The sequence below is a fragment of the Cyanidioschyzon merolae genome, chromosome 15 (assembly GCF_000091205.1).
Source record: "Cyanidioschyzon merolae strain 10D DNA, chromosome 15, complete genome".
NCBI classification, from domain to species: Eukaryota; Rhodophyta; class Bangiophyceae; order Cyanidiales; family Cyanidiaceae; genus Cyanidioschyzon; species Cyanidioschyzon merolae.
The window spans coordinates 206,855-219,149 of NC_010141.1; the positions used below are offsets into that span (position 1 = coordinate 206,855).

At 55.1% G+C, this 12,295-nt stretch overlaps 5 protein-coding genes across 5 annotated transcripts, besides 2 other annotated features; 2 read left to right on the forward strand and 3 right to left on the reverse strand.

Moving 5' to 3' along the window:
• Positions 1–795: part of a sequence feature (possible transcribed region) that runs on past the window's edge.
• Positions 796–1,057: 262 nt separating this feature from the next.
• Positions 1,058–2,764, forward strand: CYME_CMO082C (similar to nuclear LIM interactor-interacting factor; the record flags this gene model as incomplete). Its single annotated transcript, XM_005537438.1, has 1 exon — positions 1,058–2,764. The coding sequence occupies one exon, from the start codon at positions 1,058–1,060 to the stop codon at positions 2,762–2,764; it is 1,707 nt and encodes a 568-aa protein (XP_005537495.1).
• Positions 1,642–3,363: a sequence feature (possible transcribed region).
• A 1,959-nt stretch (positions 3,364–5,322) lies between these two features.
• CYME_CMO083C (similar to processing protease) lies at positions 5,323–7,029 on the reverse strand (the record flags this gene model as incomplete). The annotated part of the gene is made up of 1 exon (XM_005537439.1): positions 5,323–7,029. One exon carries the CDS (start codon positions 7,027–7,029, stop codon positions 5,323–5,325), a length of 1,707 nt encoding a protein of 568 aa, XP_005537496.1.
• A 1,739-nt stretch (positions 7,030–8,768) lies between these two features.
• CYME_CMO084C (similar to C3HC4 zinc-binding integral peroxisomal membrane protein PEX12) lies at positions 8,769–9,794 on the forward strand (the record flags this gene model as incomplete). The annotated part of the gene is made up of 1 exon (XM_005537440.1): positions 8,769–9,794. The coding sequence occupies one exon, from the start codon at positions 8,769–8,771 to the stop codon at positions 9,792–9,794; it is 1,026 nt and encodes a 341-aa protein (XP_005537497.1).
• A 301-nt stretch (positions 9,795–10,095) lies between these two features.
• CYME_CMO085C (hypothetical protein) lies at positions 10,096–10,590 on the reverse strand (the record flags this gene model as incomplete). The annotated part of the gene is made up of 1 exon (XM_005537441.1): positions 10,096–10,590. The coding sequence occupies one exon, from the start codon at positions 10,588–10,590 to the stop codon at positions 10,096–10,098; it is 495 nt and encodes a 164-aa protein (XP_005537498.1).
• A 1,060-nt stretch (positions 10,591–11,650) lies between these two features.
• Positions 11,651–12,175, reverse strand: CYME_CMO086C (similar to microsomal signal peptidase; the record flags this gene model as incomplete). Its single annotated transcript, XM_005537442.1, has 1 exon — positions 11,651–12,175. The coding sequence occupies one exon, from the start codon at positions 12,173–12,175 to the stop codon at positions 11,651–11,653; it is 525 nt and encodes a 174-aa protein (XP_005537499.1).
• Between the last annotated feature and the right edge of the window lie 120 nt (positions 12,176–12,295).

The following is a 12,295-nucleotide window of genomic DNA, read 5'->3' on the forward strand; positions in this document are numbered from 1 at the left end:
CAGCGATTGCTTCCAGTGGAAAGGGCGCGACCGCTTTGCAACAGGAATATGTTGACATATCGAATATCGATACGACTGTTCCTCAGGTTTGGATCTTGATTCGATTACCTATTTCATCACAGACAACATCGCGTTCAACAAACCCCGACCAAATGGAACAGCGCGCGCGTGCTGTTCCAGCAGACAGTGTACTCAAGGAGAGGATCGCCCAGAACAGATCCGTCATACGACGCTGTGATATGGAGTGCGGAAACGGAGCAGCGTATCGAAGGGAACCTCCTCGGCCCGGTCAAGTGCCTGTACCGAGCGATGAAGAAAACGTTCACGCGCCACCGCGTGGCCCTTGCCGGAGAACGAGGAGTCCGTCTGACGGACTTGCGTCCACACCTGACCACAGTCAAGTGTCAGCGCTACGCAGGGCGCACCGATGCAGCACACAAAAGAATGTATACTGCAAGCGTCTTCGAAAGACGGAAGCGGTGTACCCGGGCCTTGAACGCTTCCAACAGCATCCCTCGATTGCTTACAGCGGAGCTGGGTCGACACGGACGACCGACCGATTATGCAGCCCGAGATAAGAGCGGAAAAGAAAGCAGTCACACAAAAAGCCCGCAAAGGCTGATATTGACGACACTGGGAAGAAACCGAAACTTTAGAGTGTACGCTCGTATCCTTGGATCTGTTCCACGGTATTATTCTGACGTGAGCGTCGTACTACAGAACGAAACTCCAAACTCCTCGACAGGTCTCCAATGACCCTATTCCAGTTTATAGCAGCAACGGTGGCTAGCACTCGGCTCAGCGCAACTGCAAAGCGTGCCCGGCACTCCGGGAGACACCCCGCGTGCGCGCAGCCGCATCCGGTGTGCGTGCATCTCGCCCGCCGCTGCTGGGCCACCACAGCAGCACAGCAGCAGCACAGCAGCAGCGGCAGCAGCAGCAGCAGCAGCAGCAACAGTAGCAGTGGACGTCCACACGAACGGCACCTGGGATCGTACCCGAGGCATCGCCCGGTGGACAAGCCGGTGGTGCAACGCGTCCCTGCTGCTCTGTGGATATGGCGGGGGTTCGGGAGCGTGATTCTCTCGAACCTTCGAGAGAGCCTGCTCCACGGGTGCAGCGAAAGAGCTCTCGTGACGGGAGCGAAAGCAACCCGAACCGCAAAGCGAATCGTTGGTCCTTCTCCGGCATCGAAGAGGCACTCGAGTTGCCGAGCGCCCGAACGAATTCCCTGTCAGCACTTGATGTAGACAACACGAGAGCAGATTCAAGCCGGAGACGACGTCGTGACGCGACCTCGACAACTTCCTCCAGTTCTACGGCAAGGTCGCGCAGCCGCACCCCGGAACGGTTCGCTTGTCGACAGCTGGCGTATCGTGCACCCCCTGGAGTCGAGACATTGGCGTACCATAGCTATGGGCTATTCCTTGGAAAGCTCGAAACGCTGCGTTTAGGTGTGCGTAGCTTCTTTCGAAAAACGGTTCCACGCTTTCTGAGTGCTTGCTGGTGTCTGCTGCAGTTGCTTCTGCTCCGTGCCAGGTTCAATCCGACAGCATTCGTCAAAATGGAGCAGCTTCTGGGCGGGTCCTGCTGGATTCGACGCCCAAGGAGTCGAGATGGCTCTGCTTCGCAACCATTAGATGCGAAAGCGAATGACAAACGTGCTTCAAAACAGGTGAAAATGGGCCGTGATGCCGAGCGCAGCCGCTCTGCCCAGAACTCGACCGAGCCGCAGGCGAAGGGGTTCTCTTCTCGATTGGCTGCAGCTGGCGACCGCTTTCTTTCCTATATCGCTGCATTTGGATTGCTTGGCATTTCGCCATCATCGATCTTGGGTGGCATCCGCAAGCGCCTCGTTCAGTATCACAGTATGTTCTCGTGGGAGGGCGTCGTCGGCCGAGCATCACGCTGCGCAGCCGCGCGAGGCCGGACGACGCTCTACTGGTGTCGCGACACGGTGTTGCGACCCGGCTCAAAGCCAGTGCTACTAGGTCTGGCGTCGGCGCAAGTACTCGGTGCGGTCTCATGTGATATTGCCGAATGGGTAGCGCGAATAGTTCTGGAAACGTTTGCGCGATGCTTTACTCGAGTTCGCGTCGATAGCACCACCCTGATCGACAGTATCCAGTTTGGCGGCTTGTTGCCGCGCTTCGCTCGAGTGTCGTGCGGCCCGTTTCTTGCGTACGCCTCGACGCCGACGGAACGGAAGATTCTTGTGCTCGATCTGGACGAGACTCTGGTTCACAGCAGCTTCAAAGAACGCAATGGCTGTGACATCACCGTCGAGGTTGAGGTCGATGATGTTCCGACGGTATTCTTCGTTCGAAAACGACCGCATTTGGAGCTATTCATTCGAGTCGCTCGCCAGTGGTACGATCTGGTCATCTTTACTGCTAGCCTGCGCCGTTACGCAGACCCCCTGGTAGACGCACTCGATCCAACGCGCACGCTCTTCAGAGCGCGATACTTTCGGGAGGACTGTGTGCGCCTGCCTCCCTATAATTTCGTGAAAAACTTGAATATCATCAGCCCGAATTTGGGAAAAGTCATTATTGTGGACAATTCACCGGCGAGCTATGCTCTCCAGGCAGCCAACGCTCTGCCAATCGACGCTTGGTACGATGACCCATTCGATGAGGAGCTGCTTAACCTTTTACCGGTGCTTCGTAGCCTGAGTATTCTGGAAGATGTCCGCAGTGTACTTGGTTTACGCTTAACGCGAGGTTCATTGATCAGTCGATATAAACCGCTCGTTGCGATGTAGTTAGACCGCTAGAAAATCGGCTCCTTGCGCAACAGCAGCGAAGACACTCCCGCCCGACCCAGAAGCACCTAGTCGACTCCGGCCGCGGAGAGAGAATGTCGCTTTATCCACTTGGTTTCGGAGCGAGCGTCTGCATTGGTGTTCGCAGTGGCACCACAGACAATCGTGACACGAGTCGTCGTTTTACGTAAACGAGCGCACCCTGGGATATCTGTAGCCGCAGGTCCTTTTTGCGTGTTTCTCTCGTTGGTACTCAACAAAATAGTGTTTTACATGAACTGGAGAAAGGTCGAGAACCGACTTTATAGTGTGAATACTAGGTGACGAAAAACGACTTGGCTTGTAAAGGTCAGTGATTCTAAGGTCAGCAGCTGGACGAACCATCCTTGAGGTCGTCCGTATCAAGCAAGTCGTGCGCCCAGCACAGAACTTGGCGAAACCCGTACCCACCCAACTGTCTCCAGGTCAATCGGTTCAGCTCCATACCTTATTTGATACTAACTATCAATGAAGCCACCGGATGTGAATCTTCCCTTTTGTTAACACAAACATGAGTAAAGACACAAGGACGAGCAAGAAAGAGACAGGCTTCTTTCAACGAGCGTCGCGCGTTGTGCGACCCATGCTCGGTTTCGCCGCAAAACGCATACACATCGGATACGAGTGATATTCGCCTTACTCCATGAGACCTCTTTCCGCGGAAATGATAAAGCGCTTCATGGGTTCTCCAAAAACGGCAAACTACTGATTACAAAGCAGAAATACGAGAGAGGGAGGCCGTTGTCAGCCCAGCGGCGACTCAATGACACGGACGTTGACAAGTCGCAAAGCACGGAGGACCGTTCACCACCTCATTCCTCGTCGCAGTACTTTAGGACTGTTGCGTGCCACATTCACCTGCCCTGGTGTATGAGACTGCATCGCTTTCCAACAATCTAAAGCGTTCAAAGAGTACGCAGGTGAGACTGGCAATGAGCTGCTCTCCATGGAAGCCCGTTCTCTCTGATTCGATCCATTCGAGCGGTTTTCTTGTATTGTGAAATGCCTGTTAAACGCTCAAGGAGCACTAGACGAGTCCTTCGCATCTATGACAACGTTCTTCGAAAACTCGGTCTCTACCTTTACCAGACTTGCACAGTTGAGTCGGTTTTCTGCTCGTATGCAGGAGGCAGCGGAGAGGTGCGTTTCGGCATTTTTTGCGCGCTGACGGCGGTCAAGGTGGCGAGCGGGCACCCCACGACTAACACATACAAACATAGAAAAGGTAAACTTAAGTGCCGCCGCCCATTCAGTGCGTCTAAATCCCAAAGAAGAAACACGGATGTGGAGTAGAGCGATCAATTGAATGCAAAACCTCCGATGATCGTAAAGCCGGAAAACCCAGCAGACAAAGAAGCGAGCGATCCTCCCAGATAGGGGATCAGGAGCGGCACGAAAAAAGCCTGTTCAAGCGGAAAGATCCATCCGGAATCCTTGTCGACACCTCACTACCAGAACATACGGACGGGGAAATGCCCCTAAAACGCAAGATCTCGGACTGCATTCGGGATCACGTAGCGTCTCTTCCCGGGGCAAGGCACGCTGAGCTTCGCCCGTCTTGCCGCACCTCATCAAGCAACTGTTCGTGTGAGTTTCGGACGCCGGGCCGACCCAGAATGTCCAACCAGCACACGTATGCATGTTGTAGGGTTTCCATCCAAGGCGATCTCGATGACATCGACGCTTCACGAGCAAAGATGGATGCTGGAACAGGTGGAGCAGAAACGTGTGAGATCGCGCTGAACGCATAAATCGGTGTGAATCAGTTCTCTGAAGCTCACTTGACGAGGCAATCGAAAATGAGAGGCTTGCCACCGCATGATTCCATCAGCAACCGAGCATGCAAGCACTTGTCGCACCAGGACATGAAGGCCTCGTTCAAAATCCGGAAATGACTCTTACTGGCGGACTATCCAGCGGATTCGTATCCAGCGACTTTACGAGGAAATCCCAAAGCGTCTAGTCTAGGCAGAGTATTAGAATGCTGAACATTTTCAACGAAAAAATCAACAGTTCGGAGAGAGGGCATTGGATTACCGCCCGCAGCGAGGCACTGGTATGATACGTTAGGCAATCCGAGTATGCTGGAGCGCCCTGCATTTGTTCCGATACGAATTTCCTGTGCAAATGTTTGAGGATCATCGTGTTTCATGATTCCATGTAACTGAGCATACAATGACACAGCACCGCAGAGGGCAACTTCTCCGGCCCCAGAGAGAAATCTTTCCCGAAAGTGCTGCCGTCTCGCAGCAGCGCTTGGTACAGCGTTCCTGGACTTGAGAATGATTTGGATGCGCAGAGGCCACGCTAGAGCATATGATTGAGGGTGCGGCACCAGCCAACGGACCGCGCAATGACGAGGATGCTTGCAAGCCTGCACCTCATTGCTGCGTGCAGGATGTACACCAGCACACGACATTTTGGTGCACGCGTGTGACTTGACTGTGTTCGTAGAGCCTGGAGCAAGCGACCTGCACCACGTACAATAGAGCGTCTAGTACAGATCATGCTGTACGTCATCACTTGGTCGGAGGGAGGACGCGCACCCGCTCCTGCCCAAAATGCGCCCGCAAAATGGGTTCCAGCTTGTTGCGATCGCCGAGAACCAAGGTTATTAAGGCATCATCATCGATGCGGTCTCGAGCCGCTTGTTGCAGGGAGCGCGCATCCACTCGTTCAATGCCTGCTCGTAATTGTTGCAGAAAGTCGTCGGGGTACCGATGGAACCGGTACAACACAAGACGACGGAGCATTTCGCTCTTATTCGGAGCAAGCTGAAATACCATGCTATTCAAGACATAGTCTTTCGCATAGTTCAACGCGTCTGGCGAAACCAGCTCGTTATCGAGTCGTCGGAACTCGGCCTGGATGCCCTCAACGAGCGCAGGCACCTGAGCGGTCTCGGTCTCGCCACCAGCGATGAATACCCCGGGATAGTTGTACTTTGGCGACCACACGCCATATACCGAGTAAGCGAGACCTTTTCGTGAGCGTAGCTCATCGAACAGGCGTCCGCCGAGTCCATTCATGAGGGCGTTCATGACATCCAGCGCAGGATAGAGTGGATCTCGTAGCGTGCCGCCGAGTTCGCCCATCGCCACCTGAGCCTGAGTGAGTCCCGGCTTCTCCACCAGCAGAACCAGCGACGCATTCGGGTTCGGCCGGGGCGCCGGTGCCAACGCCATTCTGGGCGGGTCGACGAGTCGCGACCAGTCACCAAACGTCTCTTCCGCAAGCCGACGAACAGACGCTCGATCCAAATCGCCATACAGCACCAGAAAAGTATTGAAATCCGGTCCGAAATGATCCGCATGAAAACGAAACAAATCATCTCGTTCAATGCGATCGATGGACTCGTCGCTCGATTCGCGAGCAAACGGCGAGACGCTTCCGTAGACGAGCTTTGCAAACGTACGCCGGAGCACAGAGCTGGGTTCATCGTTACGACGCGCGATGTTAGCGTGCTGGTGCTGCTTCACGAGCTCCAGTCTGGGTGCAGAGAAAAGAGGCGCTCGAACGAGTGAGCTGGCTGCCCGCAACACCTCACCTAGGTCCGATGGTTCGCACTGGAAAGCGATTTGAAATGACTTGACCCCCAGTGACGTTTCGATACTTGCGGCGCGATTCTCCAGGAAATCATCGAGCTCCTCGGGGCTATATGCTGCGCTACCGCCCTCTCGAATAAGAGCGGTAACCGTCTCCGCGAGCCCTACCTTGTTCGGCGGGTCCAGCCACGAGCCCGCCTCAGTGAGCAGAAAACCGCTGGTGAGCGGGACTTCATGGTCTTCGAGGATCAGAAGATGAAGGCCGTTCTTAAACGTCTCTTCGTAGATCGACTCTAGGGTTGGTAGAGCAGGTAGCGTCGGAAACGACAACGTTTCCCAAGGTGCGGGACCCGGTTCTGAACGCTCTGCGCTCACCTCAGTACACGGTTCCACCAGAGCGACAGCCTGATCAATGTCGTGGGAAAAATACGGGCTGAATCCAAGAAGGACAGAAAAGCCTATGACTGCGAGCTTGGCCAGCCTCTGCAAGGACGCCACATTAGGTCCAAGCTGCTTCCGTTCGGGCGTCGCGCAAGCTCGCCCCAGCCTCAATCTCGTTGCCGCAAGTTCATGTCGCCTTGTGAAGGGCGAAAAGGCCTCTGCTCGTACGAGCTTGCCACGGCCGAGTCGCTCTCTGCCTGGCGGGATCGCAACGAAAGCAGATTGCACGCACGCTCGCATAGCACTCCCTGCTACAAGTGTGCCCTTTGCACCACTCCAGCGACCACAAACAGTAATAGGTCTAGGGAGGCCGCGTTTTCCGACAAAAGATCCTTGTCCTGGCGAGATATTTAGCCCCGAGTACCTGACCTCACCAAATGATCGTGCCAGGTGCGCAAGCATGCGGCGACCCGTGCACGAGCGAGCATGTTGCTTGATGCGCATGGTGTACGCCTTGACAAGACATGTCCAGTAATGGGTAGCTTACCGCTCAGCGCTTTGATCCGCGCACAGGCCATCGGATGGACGTTCAGGCAGCGATCGCGTACGCACATAGGATTCTAGAAATTTGGCGACAATGCTGGAACTGACAGACAAGTGCGCAGGGCGCCTCCTGCAGTTGACCCTTACATGGCGCTTCTTGAGTCGTCGGGGTAATGCAGTCTTTTAGGATTCGCTGATTACCGCCTGTAGGCCTGTTGGCTCACAATGGACGTCAGAGCGGCGTTAGACAAAAGGTCAGATTCGGGGCCTCATCGGCATGGAGGCACCTTGACCGATTGTCGCAGATGCCCAGCTCGCCTGCGCCTTTTGATTGCTAGCTGGTCAGCGTTTGCGTGCGCAGCACTGGTTCGTGAGCAGACCAACGCGTGCGCGCACTTTACACGAAAACATCACCGAATTGCATTTCGTGGCGAAGCAGCGGTGGCCCGTGGAAGCAAGAACTGCGGATGCTCGAATCGCATCGTCTTTTAGAGAGCTGCAGAATTTGGTCTGAATGCCCACGTTTGGGAGACACCCGGGCGTCGGCACTGCGGATGCACAACTGCTATCGTCAGGTACGGGCTGCCTTGGTCATTCACGGAATGCTTGGCCTTGAGGTCGGCACAGGAGCTGTCCGGAGCTCCATAGTATCGGCGAAAACCATCAGCAACCAAGTATCGCATGCACCCGCTTATTCGGGAATCGCGAACGCCACGGAATTGCTCCATCTCAGAATACCCGTGAATTCCTCGGACAGACGCAGACGCCAGCCGGCATGATGCCGCCGAGCTCGTAACGTACCGCCCGCATCGCGTAAACACCGTCGATTCGAAGCGGCTGTGGGGTTCGCACGCGTGTGCAGCGCACCGTCAAAAAGCCTAGCAAGCATGAGCATGGTGATGAGATACCCAAGTTGGCCGCATCAGGTCTCTCGGTATCAAGCCCGGAGCTGCCTGCATCAGGTGCAACAGGGCCACGGCAGGCTCCGCAGCGCTCGAACGACTCGAATAGCCGTTAGAGTGCCCCGGTGGTCGCAAACAGCACCCGCCGCATCACCAGAGATTTCATTCAATTCGATCCGCTGAAATGTCAGTGCGCAACACTGTCTGACCGCTGCGGTACCTGGCAGAGAAACCCTGCTCCGGGTACGTCGATACCCACCCTGGAGCCGGGAATTCCCATACAGTACCATCGATCCTGTCCTGAAAAACAGCAGCCTCGCCTGCAAGTCGCCATTGCATTCGCAGCTGATTTCCATTCTTCTGATGGTGTCTGGTCGATGCATCAAGCCTTGGACCCTAGGAATGCGCGACGAGGATCAACAGCGGTAAAAGTATCAGTGATGCTGTTCATCTGGTGTCAGAAATGGCGATGACCCCGTTGCCACTGCCACTGGTGTCATCCAAAGCACCGGGCGAACGTTGCGCGCTACCAGCATGGGCGCATTCGTTCGTGCGAACGCTTCAGCGCTGTGCAGCTGCGCTCCATGTCGAAGTATGTTCCTATCATCTATATATGGAACAAACGATAAACCATCTTTCTTGGAACTTGTTTCACAGGAGCAGCTGCTGTTGGGCTTGCGACCGGCACTGGACCGAGTGCTCCACGGCCTGTGCGAACGGTTCTCCGGTCAGCACTGGTTACGGGCCCTGCACCGTCGCACTGACGAGCTCTGGTTGCTGATTCTGCTCGTCGTTGAAGGCCGCTCGCTTTATTCGAACGGAGCCACTGTTGCAGAGAGTTTTTACGGACTCCGAAGACGCACGAATGAAACGTCCACACTGGCCTCGCGACCAAAAGAGGAGCACGGGCCAGCGCCTGGTCTGCCAGCGGCAGCGGTATGGAAAAGCGTTTTGGAAAGCGCAATATTGCCGTATTTGAGAACAAAACTTGACGCGTTGTATCAGGAATTTTATATCCAGGCTAGCCTTGGCTTAGACGGCTTCTGGAGCTGTTTTTGGAAGCGACTATTCCTCCGCCTCTACCCTTTCTTGCGAACGTTGGACCACTGCTTCGTGTTTCTCTTTCGTCTTCTCTATCTGTTCGGTCGAACCGAGTACTACAGCTGGCCTTTACGACTTGAACGAATCGTTGTCGTGCGAGCGCCCTATGCCGCTGGGCTAGTCCAGGGGCGACCTGCGGCTACACTGCTGCAGCGGTTCCTGGACCGCGCGTTCTCTGGCGGCAAGCTCGCTCTTATAGTAGGACTTTACACGCTTCGTTTCGTGGACTGGTTTCGATCCAATTTAGAGCGCGAGCGCCGTGAGCAGGTTCGGTCCTTGCCTTTACCACCACCGCCAGAGCCTCTGGGTCCGCCGCAGACCCACGCGTGGACACCAGGCGCTTGCGCTCTTTGTCACAGAGCGGACTGCTGCGAGCCCTCTGTTTGTCTGGTCAGCGGCTTTGTTTTCTGTGACGCTTGCTTACGCGAGCATATTAAGATTCATCGGCGTTGCCCGATAACAAAGTTTCCCGCATCCGAGTTGGACATACGTCGGCTCTACTTCTCAGACGCTCTATGACGCGGTGATGCGCAGCGGTCTCTCGAGCGATGTTCCAACATCGTGCCCTCCAGACGTAATGCTCACTGACTAGCCATTATCGATAACCCAAGGCATGTTCCTGCCGTCGAGTTCCAGCTAGGGCCTCACATGCCTGCACAGAGGGTGTTCTTCGCGTGCCACAGCAGCACACCGCGGGTGCGCGGTTTGTCTCCGCACCAGCGAATGCAGACACCACAAGCGCTTGCGCAGAGCTCGTTTTCGGGCCTATCCAACGGCCTCGAAGAACGGTTGCCTCCGCATCTGCTCAGCAGGTACTCGCTTACGGTTCCGTGCTGCAGCGTTCAATAAAGTTCCTGGTTCGTTCTTGCAGCATTCGGAGCATGAACCGCTCACGCCGTAAGTGCTCGTGCGCGGAGCGGTTGGCCCCCGGCTCAAGCGTTTGTTGCTCGACAGCGTGAACGTCCATCTCCGAGATGTTTACCTCAAAGTTTGCCAGGTTCGCACGTTCCCGTGCTCTCTGCATGCGCTCTTTGGACAGTTCGAGGCGCTTCCGCAAAAGTTCTTCCAAGTTCGTTTTGTCCAGCTTGGCTGGCCAGTAGAAACCGTCCTGTGGTCCCACGAGGATCGGCTCTAGTCTACGCTCCTCCGGCGGATCAAGCTTCATCTTCCGTAACTTGAACCGGAACGCCCCACCCTCGTTGACAGTCCAGTTCACGAGCCGGAAAAAAGCCAAGGAACTCAAAGACCCCACGAGAAAGTATACAAGCGGTGCTCTCCAGGTCGATAGTCGCGAAGCCTCAGAAAACGCTCGCATTTTCCAAAGAGTATACCTTTCGTTTATAGCTCATTCAGAGATGTACAGTAGAACACAAGGTGCAACTGAAACAGGCATAGTGCGCCTTTACCTGAAACGAAAGCGAAACAAAATCGTTAGGCCGACGCAGGCACCTGCGGCGTGAAGCGCTGCAGCTGGAGTGGCGAAACGTTGCGGCTGTGGTACTGCCGCTGGACCCCGCAGGTGTGCGGGTGCGCTCCACCCACGATCACAATCATTCCAGTAGGAAACAGTGCGGATGAACCGTATAGTTCGCAGCGCATAGCTCGTTGGTAAGGACCAAGTTGGATACAAAAGCGCGTGCAGCATCGAGCATTAGTGTCAAAATCCAGCTCCGAAAGTCACCTGCTCCAGAGGAGTCCCTTGCACCAGGTGCCGGTCATACGAATTGCATTCAGAAGCAACACAAGCACCGTGCCAATGACACACACACATGATGCACCAATGTAGGCATTGCGAGACCGTTACATTCTGATGCTGAGCCTTCTTGCCGCGTGCTCTGAAAAGCCAGGTCATTGGCGGTGGCTCTCGCGATGAGGTTCTGCATGAAGCACCGCTCAGCGCTTTAAATGTACGGACAATGCGGTAATGGGATCCACTAAGGTTCCGCTGCAATGCATGTATTTCCAAGCCCAGTGCTCGGTGGTGTCATCCATGCAGTTGCTCTCCTGCACGGAAACGGAGACGCTGCGGCGCACAGCCACAAACGCTCTGGTACGACCTCGAGCGAAAGCGGCGATTGCATCATTCTACAGAAATCGGGCCAAAGCTGCTGCTCAACTTCAAACGCAGATGCAGCGATGTGCATACACAAGTATAAGCGGCACGAAAGACCTCGCTACTGGAGCGATCGCGTAACGAGGAACCCTACTGATCCGAGTACGAACCTTCGAGCACTCGACGTCCACGATACAGACCGACGGGGTCCCTGCTCCCGTGGCTAGTCAGTCCCCAGCAGCCAATATCCGCTGATATTGCTGGTAGCCAGCGAGACATCATCGGCAGAGACGCCGTCGCTCCGAGCTCAGACTGCTAAGCGTCAAGTGCTCGCGTTTTCATGGAACGTCAGGTCCGCCGATCCAAGAGCGACTCGTCTCTGGTATAGCCCGACGTATGGCATCACCATATAATGAAGACGCATCGTGATGGAGTTGCCGCGAAGTGTTTCGTTCGGAAACGCACGCAACGGATATTTGGCTCTCTCACCTATGAGTCGGATAACTCGGCTGTCCCTGGATCCGACTACTTTATCCCACAGAGTAACTTGGCTCGACGCGTTTTTACTCTCTGCAACAATGAAGACATAGAGCTGCCGGTACGTACCTCTCCAGACGGGTTGGAAGTCAGCTTCCATATCTATGGAGAGAAACGCAGTTTCCGAGGCACGCGGTAAGTTACCGTGGAACCCCAGGATGCGCCCTCCAAAGTTCTTGACTGTGATCTGTGGACATCGCGCCGTGCGCACTGCGTCTAACGCAACCTGCAGAGCCAGCAAGATCAAGAACCAGAAAAAGCAAGTAGCAGCGTAGGAAGTGAGGCGCTGCCTCCAGGTAGACGCAACCATACTGGACGCTACCAAAAACAACTGCGAATGAATTGCCGAACGATCACACGTTCCTCCTTGTGCGAATACGCTCGAGATCTCCGTTCAATAACGTCTGCACTGAGAGCAAAAAACGAATGA